The sequence below is a fragment of the Nycticebus coucang genome, chromosome 5 (genome assembly GCF_027406575.1).
Source record: "Nycticebus coucang isolate mNycCou1 chromosome 5, mNycCou1.pri, whole genome shotgun sequence".
Classification (NCBI taxonomy): domain Eukaryota; kingdom Metazoa; phylum Chordata; class Mammalia; order Primates; family Lorisidae; genus Nycticebus; species Nycticebus coucang.
In genome coordinates, this window is record NC_069784.1 from 43,261,736 (window position 1) to 43,287,289 (window position 25,554).

General features: G+C 38.1%; 1 protein-coding gene across 1 annotated transcript in view; it reads right to left on the reverse strand.

Annotated features, from left to right (window-relative positions):
- The window catches only part of SLC16A1 (solute carrier family 16 member 1), a 49,549-nt gene that overhangs the window by 9,021 nt on the left and 14,974 nt on the right, over positions 1–25,554 (reverse strand). Inside the window, exons 2-3 of the mRNA XM_053592891.1 lie at positions 8,687–8,947; positions 3,058–3,201 (exon numbers count right to left, since the gene is read on the reverse strand). Coding sequence (XP_053448866.1) covers positions 3,058–3,201; positions 8,687–8,903 — 361 coding nt within the window. The 5' untranslated portion in view covers positions 8,904–8,947. The remainder of the gene's footprint in view (positions 1–3,057; positions 3,202–8,686; positions 8,948–25,554) is intronic.

Sequence of the window (25,554 nt, forward strand, 5' to 3'; positions counted from 1 at the left end):
TTTTTTAGGCAGTCTCACTCTGTGACCCTGGGTAGAGTGCCGTGGCATCATCATAGCTCACAATAACCTCAAACTCCTGGGCTTGAGCAATGCTCTTGCCTCAGCCTCCCAAGCAGCTGGGACTACAGGCACCTGCCACCACACTTGGATAGTTTTTCTATTTTTAGTAGAGACGGGGTCTCATTCTTGCTCAGGCTGGTCTCAAACTCCTGAGCTCAAGCAATCCACCCACCTCAGCCTCCCAGAATACTAGGATTACAGGCATGAGTTACCACACCTAGCCTAATGTAGACTCTTAGACTATATGGGTTTAAACCCTAGCATAACAGCTTATTGGCTGTCTAATCTCAGTTGTGTATACTTCCTATGACTGTTTCTTAATGTGTAAAACAAGCACAGGGCAATGTTTGGAGGAAGAAACGATTTGTAAAGCATTTAGAACAGCGCCTAACATGTAGTAAGCATTCAATAAATGTTAGTTATTTTATTATTGTTGTTTTATTATTTGAAGGTGAATAATTATTTTGTCATGTCTAACAAAATCGCCTGAATGGTTATTATAACCATATAAGATCATTAAGCAAAAAATTATCAAATAGAGAGTTACAATACAAAACACAATGCAAAATGATCCCTTTCACTATAGTACCAAAAACTAAAACTTTTTAGGGCTAAAATTGTGAAACTTTCCCGAGAGGTCAGAGAGTTAAAAATAACACACAAAGTTTTAGGAAAATAAAACACAACACTGTCAAGATGTCAAGGTTCTTCAAATGAATGCACTAATTTAATGCAATCCAGTGAAAATGTCAGTGGATTTTATTTTGAGATTGAGGTAACATGACTCTAAAACGTACTTAGAAAACAAATACATGGACGTTACCAGCAATTTTTCACGGTGTAAAGGAAGGAATGGAACCAAGCAGGCAGACTAGAAAAACTATAATCATTAGAACAGGGTAGCCCTGTCTGGGGAGTAGATACACAGCCATCAAAGAAAGTGGACACAAAGTCCAGGAACAGAGAGAAATATATATAAATGCTTAATGTAAGGTAACATGGTATTTTAAATTAATTGAGAAAGAAATTATTCATTAAATAGTGCTAATAGAAGTAAATATTCAAACTCTCCCTGACCTCTGCTTGCTCCCTGCAATCTATGTTTAAGTCATTCACAGAGTCTTAAACCAATAAACCAGAGCAGATCACTCCCCTACTTTAAACCTAGAAGGCTTCCCTATCTTCAAGCTTTTCCTTGGCCTTTACTTTCTTATCTGACCTCGTCTCAGACCATTCTCACATGTGCTAATGAGCTCTAGGGTATATGATCCCCTCGATTTTCATAAAGCCGATTCTTTGTTGCTCACATCTCTATTCAAAGTCTTCTCTTCAGTGAGCTTTTATCTGGTGAGCCTGCCAAGGTCTTTATGGCTTCATGGCTTTATGTAGCATTTACAACCCACTCAATAGTATTATTTTTCTTTCTTTTTTTCTTTTTTTGAGGACAGAGTCTCACTATTTCACCCTTGGTAGAGTGCTGTGGCGTCACAGCTTACAGAAACCTCAAATTCTTGGGCTTAAGTGATTCTCTTGCCTCAGCCTCCTGAGTAGCTAGAACTACGGGTCCACTATGCCCAGCTAATATTCTTCTTATCTGTTCACGTGTTTGTGAGTTGTACTGCCTTCTCCCAATAAAGAGAATGGCTTTGCCTGACTTGTTGCTCTATCTCCACAGCACCTAAAATGGTTCCTGACGTAAATACTATTGTTGCTCAGCAGATATTTAATAAGTAAACTAACAAAAGATAAAATGAACTGATTTAACCACATGGGAACAAACAGAATTATATTTCTTTTTACTCTCTTTCTTTGGAGACAGAGCCTCAAGCTGTCGCCCTAGGTAGAGTGCTGTGGCATCACAGCTCACAGCAACCTCCAACTCCTGGACTCAAGCAAGTCTCCTGCATCCACCTCCCAAGTAGCTGGGACTAGAGGTACCCGCCACAATGCCCAGCTATTTTTTTTTTTTTGGTTGCAGCCATCATTGTTATTTGGCGGGCCCAGAATGGATTCGAACCTGCCAGCTCAGGTGTATATGGCTGGTGCCTCAGCCACTTGAGCCACAGGCACGGAGACTCTTTTTTCTCTTTTATGTCAGATGTTTTTATTCATTCAGAATTTTTATTTTTTGAACAGAGTCTCACTTTGTCGTGTTGATAGAGTGCCATGGCATCATAGCTCACAGCAACCTCAAACTCTCGGGCTCAAGCACTGTTCTTGCCTCAGCCTCCCAAGTAGCTGGGACTACAGGCATCCACCACAATGCCTGGCTAGTTTTTTTCTATTTTTAGTAGAGACGTGGTCTCACTCTTGCTTAAGCTGCTCTCAAACTCCTGAGCTCAAGCAATCCACCTGCCTCAGCCTCCCAGAGTAATGGGATTACAAGCGTGAGCCACCGTACCTGGCTTCATCAAAATGTTAATAGTGATATTCCTTTAATTGCAAGGTTTTGATTAATCTTTACTCTTTATGCTCATTAGCAGGTCATTACCTTAAATTTGTAATTCTTAGAGGGAAGTGATTATTAAGTATATCCTTTATCTCTTAGAAATGTTATCTGGACATTCTAACAAATAATTCTTGCTTTATAAAAAAAATAATAATAATAATTCTTGCTTTATGTTTAACACTCTCTCCTGCTCCAATAGAAGCCTATTATCCTTGGGAGGACGAGATAAAGAGAGAATAACTAATGACCAACTTAAAACAAGTTGCCACATACAGTTTATCTAGCACTGCTGTCTATTCTGGGGACAAGGAATGTAATCATCTCTTTCAATCCATTCATTCAACAAACAACTACCTATTATATAACAGCAATTAAAAGTCTGCTTTTTTAGTACACCTAAATTAATTTACCTATGGCTCTTCAAAATGATAGTTAAATCATTTCTACATGGAAAGAATTTTCCTCAAAATATCTGAAATAAGAAGGCAAATTAATACCAAATAGTGTGCAATAAAATAATGTTTGAAAATAAATCAGTAGCAGCTCACCTCCAATGACCCCAATACAGAAGTAAAGCTCCTGCACAGTGTTACAGAAGGAAGCCGCGATCAAGCCACTTCCCGACAGGCAGCCACCAATGATCATGACGGGACGGCTGCCGTATTTATTCACCAGGATACTGCTGATGGGACCTAGGACATAATACACAGGTTAGCAGTCTAAAGGAGCCTACTCCCTCACATCTATATAAAGCATGAATTATAATAATGTTAATTCCTCCAAAGCCAACAAAAGGCAATAATATTGCTTTCTATAATTACTTCTGAGTTGTAAGTATGTGTACTAGAAAATAAAGATGCTAGAAAAATTATCATGTATGTTCAACATCTAGAAATACTGGATGCAATTTTACTAGAATATTCAAAACCTGAGTTTATCCTTAATCTTTCTTTTTTAAGGGAAGACAGGCTGAAAACACCTTGGTAATGGATGTACACAGGGTTCTTGAGGTATCAAGAGTTTGCTCTGTTTTAAATTTTAGATAGGTACACAGAAGATGTATGAACACATCAGAATGGGTTTTAGAGTACGTGTATGTTATAAATGTGTTTTGTACCAAATTTCTTAAAAAGAAAGGAAAAAAGACAAATGTACACAATCATTATTTCTGAGTTTAAACATTTTTGCAATTAGGTCATTTCAACTACAAAAAAAAAATCCATTCTAAGTTACAGGTATTGAACCAAATACATCTTTCAGAATTACTTGGTTCCATGTCTGTATCAGTATGCTTCCTGGCAGCGATACTGTGAAAGAAAGCTTGGAAGAGAAGATGAAGTCAGATAAAAGTCAACATAACCTTGTGCCTAACTACTCAAGAGTACAGAAAATAGAGTATTACCCAAGAAAATCAGATTAAATTTCTTTAGCTAAATACATGTATATCAAGAAAATATCAGTTTTTCTTGAATGTGAAAGAAACAAATGAAAAGTAATCATTATGAAAACTAGGAAAACATTTTATGCATGTCATGTATATGTATATTTTCAAAACAAAAGCAAATGGGCTCTCACTTGCTACAAATAGGTATAATCTGTAATTTGCCTTTTCTAAATTTATAAGTCGTCTTCTTTTTTTTTTTTTTTGAGATAGAATTCTGTTCTGTTACCACAGCTACAGTGCAGTGGCATCATCACAGCTCACTGCAACCTCAAATTCCTGGTTCAAGTGATCTTTCTGACTCAGCCTCTCAAATAACTGGGACTACAGGCTAATTTTTTAGTAGAGACAGGGTCTTGCTGTCTCAGGCTGGGAACTCCTGAGCCCAAGTGATCCTCCCACCTTGGCTTTCCAAGTGTTAGAAATTATAGGCATGAGCCATTGAGCCCAGACCCAAATTTATAAATTTTAATTTTAAGAGAGTCTTATCCAAAGATAATCTACTTTTAAAAATACATACTGAGTTGTATGTATATTTTCAGAACATACTAATAATAATCATCTGTTGACATAATCTATTTCCATAAACACTACACAAAATTCTGTGGTTACAAATGTTCTAGTATTATTAGTATAGTGTACTAATATTAAAAGGATAGGCTCTGGCCCCAGGGAATCCTAATTCAAATAATGGTTATACCACTTTCCTCAGAAGTTATTAATCTACCTCCTAGGTAGACTAAAAAATTAACTAACATATGTGAAGTATTTAGTAGGTCCTCAATAAATATTGGCAGCGATGATGGTATTAGTGCACGTGCTTATGCTTGCATATGCTCTCTCTCTCCCCATCCATATAGGTAGAGATAGATACATGCATGATACATATATCATAAGCATGTAAGAAGGAACAAAAGCTTCTGATTTATCCATGTGTTTCAAAGGACCAAGTCTCTGTAAGGTGCTGGATTAAGAAGAGAGACTTCAGGCTCAACCTACATGCGCATAAGGCAGTTTTCATTGCTACCTTCTAAGACACTGCTATAGTTGGAATGTTTCTATCCTCCAAAATTCACATGTTGAAACCTAGCCCCTAATATAATAGTATTAAGAGGCAGAGACTTTAGGAGGCTATTAGGTCATGTGGGAATGGGATCAGTACCCTTATGAAAGAGGCTTAAAGGAGTTTTTCTTCCCTACTGCCATATGAGAACATGGACAGAAGGTGCCATCTATGAGTATGAGCACACCAGACTGTGTGAATCTGCTGGCACTCTGATCTCAGCCTCCAATGTGGCAATACATTTCTAGTCTTTATAAATTACCTTGTCTAAGGTATTTTGTTACAGCAGCCTGAAAGGACTAATAAGACAGTCATGCTATGAAAATATTAGGTCACAAAAGATGAAAAAACTGAATACTGAAAGAATATTTATGAAATATTTCCATATAAAATTATCCTGAGATTTTGTACAATCAGAATTACAAAGATCAATACTGCCACTGTTGATTCTGTGATATAGAAACTAATACTGCAAATTTTACAATATTTGAAATTTCAAACCAGGAGGGTTTTCTGTTTTTGTTTTTGAGACAATTATCATAATTGCTCACAGCAATTTCAATGTCCTGGGGTCAAATGATCCTCTAGCCTCAGGCTCCCCAGTAGCTGGAACTATAGGCACCTCCCATGACATGTGGCTATTCTTACTATTTTAGAAGAGGGATCTCTAGTCTCAAACTCTTGAGCTCAAAAAATCCACCTGCCTCAGCCACCCAAAGTGCTAGGATTATAAGTGTGAGCCACTATGTCTGGCCCAGACCAGGAGTTAAAGTTAAAACGATCATTGTGAAACTGAAAATATGTAAATTTATAGTTTCATGTTAAAAAAAAAAAAGTAAAACAAGAAATAGGCAATTAAGATCCTTTCTCCCCCAAATACTTTTTTTTTTTTTAAAGCTTAATACATTTATTTATTAATTCTATTCTTTTTTTTATAAATTCTTTTTGAATGTTCTTTTTGTGTGTGTGTGTGTGGTTTTTGGCCGGGGCTAGGTTTGAACCCGCCACCTCCAGCATATGGGACCGGCACCCTACTCCTTGAGCCACAGGCGCCGCCCCCCCCAAATACTCTTAACGACTATCAGTTATATATCACTGATCCAAAGCACTAATAAAGAAAATGAAACCAATCATAGCTCGAAACGTATTCACGTTCAGAGTGTGGTCTACGAAGTCATAAGTTAAACGATTATGGCAGTTGTAACAGTGATGGAAATTCTTAGGATAGACAAACTACTTAGAAGCCAATCAAAACAAAATAACCCATTTAGTAAAAATTCTGCAATAAGGTTCATGATAGGCAATTTGTCTTTTAGAGTTACTTCTAGAAAGATGGTCCTAGTTAGCTATTAATATCACTAAAAATAGAGAGGTACAGCTTATAGGCCTATTATAACACAAACTCAGAGAAATGTGCTAGTTATCTCACTAAGTGAATAAGGACAAAGAAGGAACTATTTCCCCAAAGTGTCATGTGCCCTTGGCACAACTGACATTATTTAATTTTGATGCAAAACTCAAGTGGCTCTCATGCTCCTTGGCAGCACGGAATTGCAACATGTGAACGTCTGATTTGTAGTCAATTTAAGGATACACTGAGGCTGGGTGAGGTGGCTCACGCCTGTAATCCTACTACTCTAGGATTTTTGAGCTCAGGAGTTCCAGACCAGCCTGAGCAAGAGCCAGACCCCATCTCTACCAAAAACAGAAAAAATTAGCCAGGTTTGGTGGCGCAAGCCTATAGTCCCAGCTACTTGGGAGGCTGAGGCAGAAGGATCATGTGAGCCCCTGAGTTTGAGACTGTGGTGAGCTGTGATGATACCATGGCACTCTACCCAGAGCAACAGAGTAAGAATCTGTCTCAAGAAAAATATTAAAAATAAAAACTAATAGGATGTACTGACATTTTAGAGTATTTCTGGACAATATTTATATCAGTTTCCTCAAGCTAACCTAGTCAAAACTGGGTTAGAAATCCTGGCACACTGGAATTCAAAGCCCACAAAGTTATTGGCTCTCAGAAACTAGATAATGTTCAAAGTCTCTTATGATTTCTCTGAACTTATAAAAAAAACACACTACAACCCAAAGCACTTGGGTTCTTTAAAAATGTAATTAATTTAGTAGACACACAGGCCTATGTAAAGGGTACAAAAAAATATACAGAGGAAAATATAAATCTTCCCATTCCTTTTTCCAAGGCAACCAGTTACTACATAGCTGATTCTTCTGTACAATTTAATTACATTTAATTATGATTTCAAGTAATTCATAAGTTATTCAATTTCAAGTATTTCATGAGTATATATTATTGTCTCAAAAGGATAATAAACTTCTTCAAGGAAGGTATCAGGATCGGTGTTCTCTATCACTCAGAACACCTAGCCCAGGGCTGAATATATCCATGGAGCTCAAATATTATTGGTTGATCTTAGCAGCCTAAGGCTAAATTATTTATAGTTGAAATCCAGAATCCTTATATTGGCCATTAAAGAGCTATATATACACATAATCTAAAGTACTTACCTTCTACCAAAAATATGAAGTAAAAGCTTGGCTGAATGAGCAACATGAGACGCTGATAATCCCAGTAAATGAATACACTTGGCTTTGGAATCTCTGAACTACAGAACTATAAATGTAGAAACTCTGTTGACCACTCAAGGGACTGTAACAAGCTGGTCAACAAGGAATCTGACTTACTGTACTGATACATACATGGTGCATGTCTGGTCTATGAAAATTAGGTCAACTTCAGGAGGTGATCAATGTAGGGAAGTTGTCAACTACAGAGGTTCTACTGTATTTTAAGTACAGAGTGGCCATAAACTTTGTGTGCACAACTATTTAAAATTGCACATGAACTTTATGGCCACCCCATATTATGACATGTTGAATTTTTATATGTAAAATTGTTTTTATGTTTTATGATCCAAGGTGAAACAAACGGTATTTTTAAAAATGTTAAATAAGCAACTTACTCTTTACCTTTCCTTCACAACATGCCAAAGAAAACAGAAAGGAAATACATGCTAAAACTTCTAAAACTTAAGTTTAGAGAGTAGCTGAAATGCTTTTAAAACTCACAATACCACAAGGAATAAGGAGAAGGTTTTACTCAGTTCTTTAATTTTAACATCATATAAAGATTCTGCCTGAGACTCTGAACTATGCCATTTAGGTTACCCTGGTTTATTTTCATTCTTCCAATATCAATTTTTTTTTTTTTTTGGCCGGGGCTAGGTTTGAACCTGCCACCTCCAGCATATGGGACTGGCACCCTACTCCTTGAGCCACAGGCGCCACCCCAATATCAATTTTTTAAAAATCTGTATTTATGTTTACATTTTGAGAGTCCAGCAGAGAAATGGAGAAAAACTAGAAAGACCAGTTGGGTACACATCATTTTTATTTGAGTTTTTCACCTCAATGACACTTGAGTTAGAGAAAATCAGGCTCCTCACAATTCCTCATTTCTGTTTTGAAATACTACAGTGGACAAACATGGCAAGAGTTGCCACTATTATCAAGAATGAAAAATGTAACTCTGAACACAAAACTTTGAGAAATAATATTCAAAACATCTCTCTGAATAAGATGTTAAAAAAAAGTCATCTAACACAAGAGATTCTGACCGCTTAATGAAAATTAAAAGACCTCAGTGTGTACTTACCTCCACCATACATAACAGCCAACATGATGGAGGATATCCATGACACTTCGCTTGTAGATGCATGGAATATACTTTCAATCTCTTTGAAGAAGACAGTAATAGATTTGGGAAATGCATAAGAGAAGCCTATGGAAATGAAAGCTCCAACAACCACTGCCCACCCCCAGCCTCCATCTGGGGGGGTGTATCCAACGGGACCTCCGACTGCTGGTGGCATTTTGAGTGTAGATGAAGTCCAAAATGCAGTTCAAATCCAAATATCTGAAAGATATAAAATTAAAATAATATGTCAACAATAAAATACTTCCTTTTTACAAAATCCTTTTTGTGAAAAAATATATATATATTTTTTGTTTTCATCTCTAATTCTTGACACCAAGCTCCTAAATACCTTATAATTTCCTGTGTGATAAAAGTGATAGAAGCATCTTTTTAATAATATTTGGGTTTTCACAACTCCTAAAACCCATGGCATTTCCTAAGTGATAGAAGTGTCTTTTGTTCATAACAAGCCCTTTCATCACTCTTGAGTTTATGCTAAATAAGCTGACTTCAGATAAGGCCCCTAGATAGTTTCAGTCACCAAAAGGAACAAGTAAGTAGAGGATTGGAACCCTTCAGCCCCACCTACCAATATCCAGGAAGGGGGTGGGGTGGTGGTAGTTGCTAGAAATTAAGCTCTACAAAAACTTCTGAACAAGGCCGAGCATGGTGGCTCTTGCCTATAATCTTAACACTCTAGGAGGTTGAGGTGGGAGGATCACTTAAGGCCTGTAGTTCAAGACCACTATGAGCAAAGGGAGACCTTGCCTTTGATAAGAACAGAAAAATTAGCGAGGTGCAGTGGCATGCACTCAGTCCCAGCTACTCAGGAGCCGAGGCAGGAGGATCACTTGAGCCCAGAAGTTTGAGGCTGCTGTGAGCTAAGATGATAGCTCACTCTACTCCAGGCAACAGAGAGACTCTGTCTCAAAAAAACAACAACAAACAAACAAAATGCAACTCTGAACATCACGTGCAGGGAGGATGGTACACTCCAATTCCATAGGGGCAGAAGCTCCTGCACTCAGGGACCCTTCCAGATCTCATCCTGTGGAGCTCTTCAGCGGCCTGTTATTATGTATAAAGTCTCCTTTATAATAACCCTAATCATGTTTCCCTGAGTTCTGTGAGCCTTCCTAGCAAATTAATCAAACCCAAAGAGAAGGTAGTGGGAATCCCGATTTGTAGTTTGTCAGTTAGATTATGACTGGTGTTAAGTGGTGGTGGTGGGACAGAGATACACAATAGGATAGTGGTTCTCCTGTCATGACCCACAGGAACTGTATTAAATGGTTGCGGCATTAGGAAGGTTGAGAGCCACTGCAATAGAACCTCTGTAAGTTGACTACCCAAGGGAGTGTAACAAACTGGTCAACACACAGAGGAGGTCAATATAAGGAACTAGATCCACTGTACTAATGTGTATATGTCTGATCAATGAAAATTTGGTCAACTTAAGGAGGTGGCCAATGTAGGGAGGTGGTCAACTATGGAGGGTCTACTGTATTATATTTGATTTTGCTAGCAAAGATTTCCCACAAAGGACATGAATAAAAGTAAAGCCAATCTAAACACAGATTAGATATTCAAGGACTATAGATATTAGAATATAAATATTTAGATGACTGAAGGCACAAAATAAGGCATTTAAAACATTAGGAAAGGGTGGTGCCTGTGGCTCAAAGGAGTAGGGCGCCAGCCCCATATGCCAGAGGTGGCGGGTTCAAACCCAGCCCTGGCCAAAAACTGCAAAAAAAAAAAAAAAACATTAGGAAAATACCCAGATATTATCAAAAAAGACGAGTCAATTTGAAAGAGAACTTCTAGAAATGAAAGGTACAGTTAATAAAATTAAAATAATAACAGCTTAACCAGCAGATTGGATAGGCTGAATAAAGAATCAGTAAACCTGAGGAATAGGTTTGAGGAAATCAGTCAGAATTCAGGGGAGAGCTTCATTCTGAAGCTATAAGAGAAAGGTTTTAGAATGGGTGGATCTGACATTTATCTAGTAGGACTTCGGAAAAAGAGAACAGAGTAAAGAGGCAATTTTCAAGTGTTAATGCCTATGGATATTACGGATTTGATGAACAATAAATCCTCAGTTTGAGGAAATGAGAAACATCTCAAAAAGCAACTATTTAGAAAATACAGGTTATATCACGAACAGAAAATAATGCTGATAAAACAGACTTCTCATCTTTTTGTCTTGAAAACTTCTGGGCTACTCTGTCTTCAAATACTGCCTCTTCCCCGTCTCTCCACTCCTCAGAGACTCTACTTGGATGTGGGTCGAACCTTCCCATGGTATCTACTTTCTTACTCTCTCTGCTGTTTTCCATCCTTTGCTTTCTCTAAATTCATTCTGGATGATTTCTTCTGGCACTCTCCTTAGCTGTGTTTGACACTAAAGATTAAGCGCATTCACTTTATGAAAAATACCCACCGTATAACCTAATTGGCTAGTCCTCATTTTCAAACTAATCATGTAAAAGATTTCTGTTAAACAAAATCACACTGCATTTTAACTGACCTAAGTATGTTGATACACATCCCTGTGATAATGATTATCATTTTTCAGAATTCTAACAGAGAAGGCAGAAGTTTGCTGTCCATATGGAATGAGGTCATGGCCCCTCCAATATTTCTGACCTAACCCCTCTTTGGATTTCTTTCTAGGACTATACATTCTGGAATTTTCCCTTCCTTTGCAAAGGGCAGTGAACCCTAGGAAGAAATGGGATGAGTAAGAGACACACCTTTCTTTTGTAGTAGGGAGGAAGGGCTTCTGGATAAGGCAAATTGGAAAAGGAGAAATAGAACATCTCAGGCATCCATTCTCAGGAGGAGATGATTTTTCAGTTATGATTATATTTCAATCTGAGGATCTGGAGAATAATTCCATTAAAAGTATAATTTAGTTTAAAAATTAAAGATTTTTACCCTATGATTCAGGTAGGATAAAAATATTTATAAGGTTTCCTAAAATTTTTACTAGAATGAAAAGCTATTTAACAGCCCAGTTCTGCTAATGGAAAGACTGGTTTCCAAAATTATGTTAAATAAAACTGCTCCAGGCATGGATTTTGTGAGTTTTTCCTTCATCTAAGTCCAAAAAAAAGCGAACACTAGAAAGTTTTCAATCAATGAACCATTAAAAAGATTAATTATGCTCAGAATATTTACACACACAGAATGACATCCACATACAGACAATAGAGCTGTTTAACACATCAAGCTCTGACTGGAACAGCTAACATGTTCTGGACGTGATTAAACTTTGAGCTTAGCTGCCAGCCATGATTTGTCCCAATTAAAGCAGTTAAAGTTTTTAGTCACTAAAACTTGCCTCATCAAGTTAATAATACAGATAGGCTCTGGGTTACAAATGAGATGCGTTCTGTAGGTTTGCTCTAAAGTTGAATTATGTAAGCTGGAACAGGTACATTTACTTATTACCTGTAATAGACTCCATTTTTAAGTGCAAATTGTATGCAAAATGATGTTTGTAACTTGGGAACTGCCAAGTACCTTATTCCACAGTGTCAAAATTATTTTTAAAACTTCAAGAAGGTTTAAACAAAAGAAAAAGAGGAAAGTGTTAAGAAATAAGAGCATTCAAAATAATTCTGAGGCCAGGTGTGGTGGCTCATGCCTGTAATCCTAGCACTCTGGGAGGCCAAGGCAGATGGATCGCTTGAGCTCAGAAGTTTAAGAACAGGCTGAGCAAGAGCAAGACCCCATCTCTACTAAAAATAGAAAAACTAGCTGGACCTCATGGTGGGCATCTGTCGTCCCAGCTACTTAGGGGGCTGAGGCAAGAGGATAACTTGAGCCCAGGAGTTTGAGGTTTCTGAGAGCGAGGATGCCACGGCATCCTACCCAGAACATAGGGTGAGACTCTGTTGCAAAATTAATGATAATTTTGAAAAAAAAGAACACCTCAAAAAAACCAGATAAGAATTCAACACAACTCTGACACCATCTGACCAATGGCTATCCCTGCTTATTTAAAAATTCTGATGGTAAGTAATAGGTAAAAAATCAGTAATGTCATTATCTAAGAATATTATTTCCTTTTAAACTGACACATCTCAGCTAAAACCAAAAGAGCTCATTCAAAAAGTAAATTATGAGAGCAGGTGCCCTTTCACAGTATTCAGAGCCTCACTGAGAAAAGAGAGCACATGCATTCTTTGTATGCTAAAGTCCAGAGGCTAAAAGGGACTAAAGTTTAAGATTTTAATCCTCACAACATCCACAGTAGCCTTCCTATCAGCTTAGCTACTATTACCTAAAAGTGATGAGGGGATTAAAAAACAAAGTGATATATTGATGAGAAAAGTCATTCTCAATTAATCTTGTAAGGCATAATAGGAAACAATAACCCTAATTTTTCTTGGCAATGATGGTCATGACAAGAATCACCTTCTAGATTTTCTGATCTTTCTCTTTTTCTCATAACTCTCAGGAATTTGTGCTAGTAAACTAATCTGGAAAGTCAAAGTTTTGCTCTATACCCCCCACGTCCTGGCCCTACTCCAGAAGAGAAGGGTTACAAAAACCCTCGGAAACAGTATCCATTATGTTCCCTACACTTTCCCCAACAACATTTTTTTTTAATTTTTTAAAAATATATGGATGTTTTTGTTTTTGTAGAGACAGAGTCTCACTTTATCGCCCTCAGTAGAGTGCTGTGGTGTCACACAGCTCACAGCAACCTCCAACTCCTGGGCTTAGGCGATTCTCTTACCTCAGCCTCCCAAGTAGCTGGGACTACAGGTGCCCACCACAACGCCCAGCTATTTTTTTTGTTGCAGTCCCCAACAACATTTTTTGTTTTATTTTTTATTGTTGGGGATTCATTGAGGGTACAATAAGCCAGGTCACACTGATTGCATTTATTAGGTAAAGTACCTCTTGCAATCATATCTTGCCCCTAAAAGGTGTGGCACACACCAGGGACCCACCCTCCTTCTTTCTTTCTCTGCTCTCCCCTTCCCCCACCCTCATCGTGACCTTAATTGTCATTAATTGTCTTCATATCAAAATTGAGTACATAGGATTCATGCTTCTCCATTCTTGTGATGCTTTACTAAGAATAATGTCTTCCACTTCCATCCAGGTTAATACGAAGGATGTAAAGTCTCCATTTTTTTTAATAGCTGAACAGTATTCCATGGTAGACATATACCACAGGTTGTTAATCCATTCCTGGGTTGGTGGGTATTTAGGCTGTTTCCACATTTTGGCAATTGTAAATTGAGCTGCAATAAACAGTCTAGTACAAGTGTCCCATCCCAACATTTCCTAAAAATGACAATGGCCAGTTTGTGAATTGAAAAGAGGTAGAAAGTATCTAAAATCAACAATCTTAAAAGAATTTGATACTATGTATAAACTAGTTTTAGGCTTCAAATTCACATGGAAACACTCCAATCCAGAAAGGCTGATTTACTGAAGCTATTGCTACTAAAGTAGCTAAAATTCTCTTTAAAACTAGCCCTAATCCAGCTTCAGGCTGACAGAACCACCTGTTCCAAGTTAACTTTCAAGACTCAAGGTCTAAGAAACGTTATCTTCTTTCCCACTATGAAACTGAATACAGTGAAGAAACCAAAACAATAAAAAAAAATCAAACAAAAAGTACCAGTGAAAGTAGAAATACAACTAATGGACCTGGCTAGTCAAATAACTTAGCAATTATGAAATGCATAATTTTGATCAAACTGCATATAAAGAACTTAAAAAGTAAACATCTCTACAAACTCTTAACTGTCTCCTGTTTTCCCATCATCAGGGAAAATCCTAACCACATTACAAGAAGTTAAACATAGTAGGACCTCCATAGCCGACCGCCTCTTTAAGTTGACCTAATTTCCACAGACCAAACATGCACGACATGCATGTGTCAGTACGAGACTTAATTCCTTACGTTGACACCTTCATATGTTGACCAGTTCATTATAGTCCCTTGGCTGCTCAACTTATAGAGGTTCTACTGTATATTATCCTTTCAAGAGAAAATAACAACTTGCTAACTAGACACATATGTTCTATCTTTCACAATACTGTATATGAAACAGGATTCTAGATCTTGCTTTTAACTAATATTTATAATCCCAAAAATATCAATATTGTAACTAAAAATTTCCAGTTTTCAATTATTCACATGGTCAGATCATCCTATCACTAAATAGAATGTGTGTGTGTGTGTGTTCCAAGAGAACAGATTTCATAACAAGTGTTGGTGAGGATGTGGAGAAAAGGGAACCCTTGTACACAGTTAATAGGAATATAAACTGATGCAGCTGCTATGGATATGGAGACCCCTTTAAGAATTAAAAATACAACTATCATTTGATTCACCAGTCATACCCTGGGATATATATCCGAAGGAACTGAAATGTGAATTCAAAGAATGAATTTCTGCATTCCCGTGTTCTCTGCAGCATTATGCACAATAGCCAAGACATGGAAGCAGCCTAAATGTCCATCTACAGACGAATGAATGAAGAAAATGTTGTATATACAGTGGAATATTATTTGACCTTCAGAAAGAAGGAAATCCCACCACTTCTGACAACAGGAGTGACCTGGAGAACATTTAAGTGTTATAAGCCAGACCCAGGAAAACAAACACTGAATGATCTCACTTATATGGGGAATATAAAATAGCCACAGAGGCAGACAGTAGAATGGTGATTGCCAGGGGCCAGGAAGAAAGAAAATGGGAAGGAATTGGTTAAAGGGCACAGAGTTTCTATAACGCAAAAATAATAAGTTCTGGAGATATACTGTATGCAGTACAACATAAGACCTATGGTTAAACATATTGTATTAAATTCTTAAAAATGTGCTAAGTATGTAGACTTACCTTAAGTTCTCTTAAGACAGAGGAAAAAAGACAAAACAAACACTAAAAAAGAGCAGAGGAGGTGAAAGGAAACTTTTGGAGATGGTAAGTTTATGGCATTGACAGTGATGATGATTTCACCAGTGTATACTTATCTCCAAACACATCAAGTCATATACATGAAATACCACAGCTTTTTGCATGTCAATCATACCTCGATAAAGCAGTTTAAAAAGAAAGACAATGACAGTGTGCAGTCAAACATGGATTTTTAGAGATGTGTTGAATTTATAAAATTCTTATTTTTCTTGGCTTTTATGTTGTTGACTATATCAGCTTTTAAAAATGAGTGATTTATTATTTCTGTTTTTGTTCTAAGTAAAACTCACTTTCATACTCCCTCCACAATACTCCCCTACCCTCACCCCCACCTAGCAAATCTTGAAGTTTTTGGTCTAAGGCAAACTTAAACAGAAAGGTAGTTGGAAAAGAGAATATTGTAATAGCCTTTTCATATAATTGGAAACATTCCTCTATGATACTATACGTAAATTTGATAAGTGACAGTTTCTTAATTAGTTACAAGGTAGAATATGAGGATCTCACCCCTAACAGAGTCTTGAGGTCCATCAGGAGTCCACAAACCATGCTTTGAGCATGGCTGTTTTATTTATTTATTTAGTAGAGAGAGGGTCTCATAGACTGTGGAGTACAGTGGCACGACCGTAGCTTCAAATTCCTGGGCTTAACCAACCTGCCTCAGCCTCCCAAATAGCTGGGATTATAGGCATGCTCCACCACACCCAGCTAATTTTTTAATTTTTATTTTGTAGAGATGGAGTAGGGATATCTCACCATGTTGCCCAGGATGGTCTCAAACTCCTGGCCTCAAGCAATCCTGCCATCTCAGCCTCCCCAAGGGCTGGGATTACAAGCAGGTGTGTGCCCAGCTTGAGAATGGCTGCGTGACCTCAGAAGTGACTAAACTGATACCCAGTGTTTTATTCAGATTTCATTATCATCTTGGTGTATTAAACTTAATCTCAGAATCAGAATCTCAGCAGGACAGGCAATGTTTTTTTGAAGTGTTACGGTAAATTCTGATGTCAAACCTAGATTTATTTATGTATCTATGTATACAGGAAAGGATGGTGGGAGATGATGCAGAATGCACTACTATTTTTCACTTAAGTTCTACTTTATACATATTTTATACTTTGGTAAAAAACTACATGTATATGTCCTCTCACTAAAGCAATTTTGATCAAGGATGTCAAATTTACTATCTTTAGTCAGTTAAGAACATGCAATAGTTCAAAATAATAGTTTTCTTTCAAGAGTTCTTGGGTTATCAGGTTTATTCCTGATAGTTCTCACATTTTCTTGCAGTCCTGAATACCATATGTATTCTTGGAGTGCATTCTTTACCCTAAATCAGGAATTAGGGTAAAAGTTCAAAGTTTTTCCCAACAAGAAAGGTCGCAGTGTAGATTTGTCAGGAGCCTAGAAAACCATGAAACCCAACATTTGTAACTGTCCTCATTTCTACTGCAATCTAGAAAAGCCTTGTTCTGTTTCAAGTAAATACTGTACTGTATGCTACAGGACATGTAAAGGAGAGGCAGGGCCCTTCCATTTACAGAAGGAGGTACTAGAGGTGCAGAGGAGGGTTTCTCCAGCATAAACAATAATATCCCTTAATTCCCAGCCTGATGCTTCTCTCTTACCACTGTAGTCTTGTGCACATATTGTTCAAGTATGACGTTTTTCTACCTTGTGAATGACTTTTTGTGAAAGATCTTTGCCAAATATTAGTCCAGCTAGATTTGTTCAGCTGAGACAACTAAGCCTCAAGACCAAAATTTTTTAAAAATTCAGAAATACCAAGTTCCAAGTAACATGAAGACATGTGGACACAAAAAAGCAACCCAAAGAAACTGCTAGAGAGGCTCGGTGCCCATAGCACAGTAGTTTCAGTGCCAGTCTCATACACTGAGGCTGGTTGGTTTGAACCCGGCCAAGTCCAGCCAAACAATGACAAATACAACAACAAAAAAAAAAATAGCCAGGCATTGTGGTGGGTGCCTGTAGTCCCAGCTACTTAGGAGGCTGAGGCAAGAGAATCACTTAAGCCCAAGAGTTTGAGGTTGCTGTGAGCTGTGACGCCATTGCACTCTACAGAGGGCAACATAGTCAGACTCTTGTTTTCCCCACACCCCCCAAAAAAAGAAACTGCCAGAGAATGGAATTTAGTGCCACCACCAAATGACATGCATTATAAATATTGCTAGCTTGTTTGGTGAAACTAGTTTAAGTTTTCTTAGATGGCTTCCTAGCAATCAGTATTTCAGCAGTTAGAGCTACTTTTTTTTTTTTTTCCAGATTAATAGGAGGATACAATTAGGTTACACTGCTTGCGTTTATTGGGTAAATTCCAAGTTGTAGTTGAGCCCTTCGCCCAGGAGGCATGCCATATACCCTTACACTGTACCCATTAGGTGAGAGCTTACTAATCCCCCTCCTTCCTCCCTTCTGCCCCTTCCTCTCCTACCTTCCACTTGAATTTAACTGTGTTTTTCTTTCTCGTGGGGATGTCATTGTTTTTTTACTGGTTTCATATTAATATTGAGTACATTGGATACTTGCTCTTCCACTAATAATTTTACTAAGGAAAATGTTCTTCAACTCCATCCAGGTTAATACAAAAGATGTAAAGTCTCCATCTTTGTATGGCTGAATAGTATTCCATGACATACATAAACCAGTTTATTAATCCTGTCATGAGTTGATGTGCACTTGGGTTGATTTCTCATCTTGGTGATTGTGAATTGAGCTGTGATAAACATTCTAGTGCAAATGTCCTTATGGTAAATGATTTCTTTACTTCTGGATAGATACCTAGTACTAGGATTATGAGATCAAATAGAAGGTCTACTTTCAGCTCTTTGAGAATTCCACGCAGGCTGTTTTGGTTTACAGTCCCACCAACAGTGTAAAAGTGTTACCTTCTCTCTACAGCCACACCAGCATCAGCAGCTTTGGGATTTTGTGATGTGGGTGTTCTCCCTGGGGCAAGGTTATATTTCTAATTTGCATTTCTCTGATGATTAGGGAGAATGAACATTTTTTCATATGTTTGTTGGCCTTTTGTCTGTCTTCTTCAGGGAAGGTTCTGTTTACCTCTTTTGCCCACTGATAAACGGGGATTGTTTGCTCTTCTTTTGTTGATTAGTTTGAGTTCTCTGTAGATTCTAGTTATCAGCCCTTTGTCCGATTCATAGCATGCAAATCTCTTCTCCCATTCTGAAGGTTGTGTTTACTTTAGTTGGTGTGCTTTTAGCTATGCAGAAGTTTTTAGTTTGATCATTTTCCATTTATTTATTTTTTGGTATAGATTTAAATTTAAGGCACGAATAGTTAGAGCTACTTTTATATACCATAAACAAAGCCAGACAAGCTATTTCAATGAATGATAAATAAGTACAAAATTCTGGCTACTTGCAACTTAAACTAAATTTCATTAAGAAAATGAAGTATGTCCAAGTAGGACTCAATTTTTACTTATATTTCCGCTTTAGTGGGCCCATGTTGATGTATAATTCCAATTAATTTACTTTGACTTTGTTTAATACTCTACAATAGTCCTGTGATGCTACTGTTGGTAACTCAATTTACAAATGTCAATCCTAATTTTCTTTTGTACAGTAGTTATTTTAGAAATGAGGACTGAAGTTGTACAGAGGACTGAGGAAGCTGACAATATTTGCAAATGGGCAAACTAATATGCAAACTTAAAGTGAATATCCAGGGCAGGGTGTTCCAAAGGTCATCATACATATATACACAGGGAAACTGGGAAATTGTACCTAAAAGTACCTTTATTTACAAAATATTCATTATGAAATTTTATATTTTACATTTACAAATTATTTCTTTACATGTTGATATATAAATATTACAAATATAAAACAATATGAAATGAGTTTGTTAATTTTTTCTATGTATAATGACCTTTGGGACACCCTGTATATATACACACAAGTGTGTATATTTACTCATTTAATCCTCTTTTGTCAATCTCAGACAATGTCATGTTCAATAATCTGAATCTGTATTAAACACTCTTAATTCTCTTATACAACAGTGACTTACATATAGCATCTGTTCAATGAAATAAGCATGATTTTATATAATACGGCAGGTGGGAGTATAAAAAGGGTATACTTTTGTATAAAAATATGTGGAAACTACTAATTATGGGTTCTAGTTCTCCTATCAAGGGTTAATTTTATCTCTTCTCCCCCCATCAGTGCAATTTCTTTCAAAAGTGACTGATTTGTAGCCTTACAGAATATTACTGGCATATATTACATAATATGCATTTTATTTATTTATTTGTTTACAAGATGAGGTCTTGCTCTGTCACCCAAGCTGGAATGTGATCACAGCTTGGAGCAGTCGTGCACGCCTGGCTTAAGTGATTTTTCTAATCTCAGCCTCCTGAGTAGCTAGACCTGTAGGCACGCGTCACTACACCCACCTAATTGTTTTTCATTTTTTTAAAGACAGGGTTTTCCTCTGTTGCCCAGGCTGGTCTTGAACTCTTAGCCTCAAGTGATCCTCCCTTCTTACTGGGATTACCAGCATGAGCCACTGTGCCCAGCTGAAATAATATGCATTTTAAATTGAATACAAGAATTTTCAGGAGGGAGGCAAGATGGCCAAGTGAAGCCAGCTTTCAGGAGAGGCTCCCGTCCTGAGGGAGAAATAATGGGCAGAAATAACCCAATAAAGCAGAAGATTGGGAGCTGAGCTGAGCTGAGAGAGCGGATCGACAGGTTCACATCACCCCTGATCGGATAAGTTGGTACTCCAGGAAAACAAAGTTCAGGTACAAAGCCCATCCCAAAGAGGACAGGAATCCTCCCCACCCCCAGGAGAGCGGCTTGAGGGCTTGAGGCGAGTAGAGAACAGAGGACCTTTTGTTTCACCAAAGGGGAGAAAACGACTGAGGGCCTCCGGGACTCTCTCCATGGAGAGATACCACTGCAAGCCCAGGCAGTCCCTTGCCTGGGCCAAAAGTTGATCTAATATTCTCCCTACTTCCTGAACTCCCAATCCACTCCTCCCCGCTCTCCTGGCAGTCTAGAAGACAACCCCCTGCAAAATCTGGAGCATTTGGCAGATTTTCGCTAGGGCGGGGTACCTCATGAGCTGTGGGGCAGTTGAGCTGAAACTATAACTTTATTTATTTATTTTTTGGTAGAGACAGAGTCTTACTCTATCACCCTCAGTAGGGTGCCATGGTGTCTAGAGTTCTAAACCAATTGTCCTGGTCAACACAAACCGGGACAGCAACCTCCAACTTCTGGTCTTAGGTGATTCTCTTGTCTTAGTCTCCCGAGTAGCTGGGACTATAGGCTCCTGCCACAACGCCCAGCTATTTTTTTGTTGCCGTCTGGCTGGGACTGGGTTTGAACCTGCCATCCTCAGTATATGGGGCTGGCGCCCTACCTACTGAACCACAGGTGCTGCTCAGAAAGTATAACTTTAATAGAGGATGGGAGTCACAAGGAGAGTGAGACTTGCCTTGTATTAGAAAAAGCATAGCTCGGACCAGCACTACTGACAATCAGGGACGGCGGCCCACCAGCTCCCCACCGGGCTCCTGCAACCAGCAGCTGCAGCAGGACTCCCACCCAGCTCCTGAGACCCGCGTCCCGTGGCCTGCAACTCTTGCCTGGCTTCTGCCACCCTTGAGGCCTGCCCCCCAGACCGGTGACTCTGCCCTCTACTTCCTCATCAGGCTCCTGTGACCCTTGCAGCTGCTGGCAATGCCCTCCAGCTCTGTTGGCTCCTGCCACCTGCACACAGAATTACCCCAGACGAGTGTCACCTCCCCGACAGTAGCAGTGCCAACCCTGACAGTGGTGGTGGCTCCACAGTACCTCCCATTGGTGTCAAATTGAGCTGCCAGTGGATCCCTGCTGCCTAGATGCTGAAGACCTTTTGAACTCTCCCACCTGATTGGTGTTTGTGTTGACTGGGACAATTGGTTTAGAACTCTTGACCTGGGCCGATCATCTAAGGATCCACAAAGGTTGTACCGTGGTTGTGTTGTTGTGGGAGTGTGGGATTCTCCCCTTCCAGTTGTCGCCTGTTGGTGTCTTAGTTGCTTATATATCTCCACAGCTTAAATTTCAGCCCAAAGCTACTCATTCACTAGGATTGGACAGAGACTAGCTGAATACTGGTCAGCGCCATCTAGCCCCACCAAGCAGGTACCCAAGGTTTCAGGCTGTAGTTCTGAATGGGACCTTCATAAAACTCTAAGGGAAAAGTCACAATCACTAGCCCCAGTTCTTTGGTAAAGGGCTGGTTAATCACAACTCTGGGAGTCCTCAATTCAATTTTACCTTGCCAGCTTCTCTAGCCAAACTGTGAAAAATAATCATTGGGGTGGAATCAGCAGAAAAACTCTGGCAACATGAATAATTAGAGTAGATTAACTCCCCCAAAGAATGACAAAGGAGACACAACAGAAGATCCTATTCATGAACAAATGGCTGAGATGTCAGAAATCAAATTCAGAATTTGGATGGCAAATAAGACTAACAGAATGGAGGTAAAGATGGAATTAAAAATTCAAGCAGCAATTCAAACGTTGTCTCAAGAACTCAATGAATTCAAAGACAAAATCACCAAAGATTTTGACACATTAAGGCAAGAACTTGCAGCTCTCAAAGATCTGAAAAATACAGTAGAATCCCTCAGTAACAGAATGGAGCAGGCAGAAGAAAGAATCTCTGACATCGAAGACAAAGCTTTGGAATGCTTCCAAACAAGAAGAGAAGTGGAGAGCAAAAATGGATCATTCCCTGAGAGAACTGTGGGACCATTCCAAAAGAGCAAGCATTCGCTTCATAGGAATCCCTGAAGGAGAAAAGGTTGGTCAGAAAGGCACAGATACTCTGCTCCAAGAGATAATTGAGGAGAACTTCCCAAGGATGGCAAGAGATACTGAAATTCAGATAGCAGACAGTTTCAGAACCCCAGCACAACTCAACCCAAATAAAGCATCTTCTAGACACATTGTAATTAACTTTGCCAAAGTTAATATGAAGGAGAAAATCCTGCAAGTAGCCAGATGTAAGAAAATCATGACCCACGAAGGAAAGAATATTAGAATGACTGCAGATCTCTCTGCTGAAACTTTTCAAGCCAGAAGAGGATGGTCATCGACCTTCAATCTCCTAAAACAAAACAACTTTCAGCCCAGGATCCGGTATCCAGCTAAATTGAGCTTCATTTATAATGGAGAAGTTAAATACTTTAATGACATACACACATTGAAAAAATTTGCCATAACAAAACCAGATCTTATGGATATCCTCAGACCCATCCTCCATAATGACCAGCACAATGCTCTACCACCAAAGTAAACTCACTCTGAAATTCTTGACTAATACCCAATTTCCACAGTGATGAAAAGATTCAAAATGTCCACTGGACTTTTGAAAAACTTGATACCCAAAATACTACCAGGCTTACCAATACTCTCAATTAATGTGAACATCTTAAACTGTCCTCTTAAGAGGCACAGGTTGGCTGGATACAAAAACTCAGGCCAGATACTTGCTGCATACAAGAATCTCATCTAACCTTAAAGGATAAATATAGACTCGGGGTGAAGGGATGGACATCTGTAATCCAGGCAAATGGAAATCAGAAAAAAGCAGGAGTGGCAATTTTATTTGCAGATACAGTAGGCTTTAAACCATCAAAAGTAAGGAAAGACAAGGATGGTCACTTCAAATTTCTTAAGGGAAAACACTCAACATGATGAGATGTCAATTATTAACATTTATGCACCCAACCAGAATGCTCCTCAATTTATAAGGGAGACCTAACAGACATGAGCAATTTAATATCTTCCAGCACCATAATAGTTGGAGATTTTAACACCTCTTTGGCAGTGTTGGATAGATCCTCCAATAAGAAACTAAGCAAAGAAATTTTTGGATTTAAACTTCACCATACAACAAATTAAATTTAACAGATACCTACAGAACATTTCATCCTAACAAAACTGAATACACATTCTTCTCATCAGCCCATGGAACAGCCTCCAAAACTGATCACATCTTAGGTCACAAGAATAACCTCAGCAAATTAAAAAGTATAGAAATTATTCCTTGTATTTTCTTGGATCATCATGCAATAAAAGTTGAACTCACCAATAACAGGTATCTGCATACTCATACAAAGTCATGGAAACTGAATAATCTTATGCTGACTGATAGCTGGGTCATAGATGAGATTAAGAAAGAAATTGCCAAATTTCTGGAATAAAACAATAACAAAGACATGAACTATCAGAACTTGTGGGATACTGCAAAGGCAGTCCTAAGAAGGAAATTTATAGTGTTGCAAGCCTTCCTCAAGAGACTGGAGAGAGAAGAAGTCAATAACTTAATGGGACATCATAAGCAACTGGAAAAGGAAGAATATTCCAACCCCAAACCCAGCAGAAAAAAAGAAATAACTAAAATTAGAGCATAATTAAATAAAATCGAAAAAAAAAGAATTATTATAAAGATCAATGAATCAAAAAGTTGGTTTTAGGAAAAATTCAACAAAATTGATAAACCTTTGGCCAACCTAACCAAAAATAGAAAATTAAACTCCATAATATCATCAATCAGAAATGACAAAGGCGAAATAACAACAGACACCTCAGAAATTCAAAAAATCCTTAATTAATACTACAAAAAACTTTATTCTCAGAAATATTAAAATCTGAAATTGACCAATACTTAGAAGCACGCCAACTTCCTAGACTTACTCAGAAAGAATTGGAAATACTGAACAGACCTATATCAAGTACCGAAATAAAATCAATTATACAAAATCTCCCAAAAAGGAAGAGTCCAGGACCAGATGGCTTCACATAGGAATTCTACCAAACCTTTAAAGAGGAACTAGTACCTATATTACTTAACCTTTTCCAAAACATCAAAAAAGAAGAAATACTTCCCAACACATTCTATTAAGCAAATATCAGCCTGATCCCCAAACCAGGAAAAGACTCAACAAGAAAAGTATAGGTGCAAAAATATTCAGTAAGATCCTAGCAAACAGAATCTAGCAACACATCAAACGAATTTACACCATGACCAAGTGGGTTTTATCCCAGGGTCTCAAGGTTGGTTCAATATACGTAAATCTATAAATATAATACACCACATAAACAAACTACAAAACAAAGACCACATGATTCTCTCAATAGATGCAGAAAAAGCTTTTGATAATATCCAGCATCCTTTCATGATCAGAACACTTAAGAAAGTATGTATAGAAGGGACTTTTCTCAAACTGACAGAGGTCATCTACAGCAAACCCATAGCCAATATCATATTGAATGGAATAAAATTGAAAAGATTTCTACTCATATCAAGAACCAGGCAAGATTGCCCATTGTCTCCACTGCTTTTTAACATTATAATGGAAGTCTTACCTATCGCAATCAGGCAGAAGAAGGCAATCAAGGGTATACAAATAGGGTCAGAGGAGATCAAACTTTCATTCTTCGCAGATGATATGATTTTTTATACCTGGAAAACCCCAGGGACTCAGCCACAAAACTCTTAGAAGTGATCAAGGAATACAGGAACGTCTCAGGATACAAAATCAATACTCACAAATCAGTAGCTTTTATATATAACAATAATAGTCAAGCCGAAAAAACAGTCAAGGGTTCTATTCCCTTTACAGTTATGCCAAAGAAGATGAAATATTTGGGAATTTACCTAACAAAGGACGTGAAAGATCTCTATAAAGAGAACTATGAAACTCTGAGAAAAGAAATAGCTGAAGATGTTAACAAATGGAAAAACACACCATGCTCAGGGCTAGGAAGAATCAACATTGTTAAAACGTCCATATTACCCAAAGCAATTTACAAATTTAA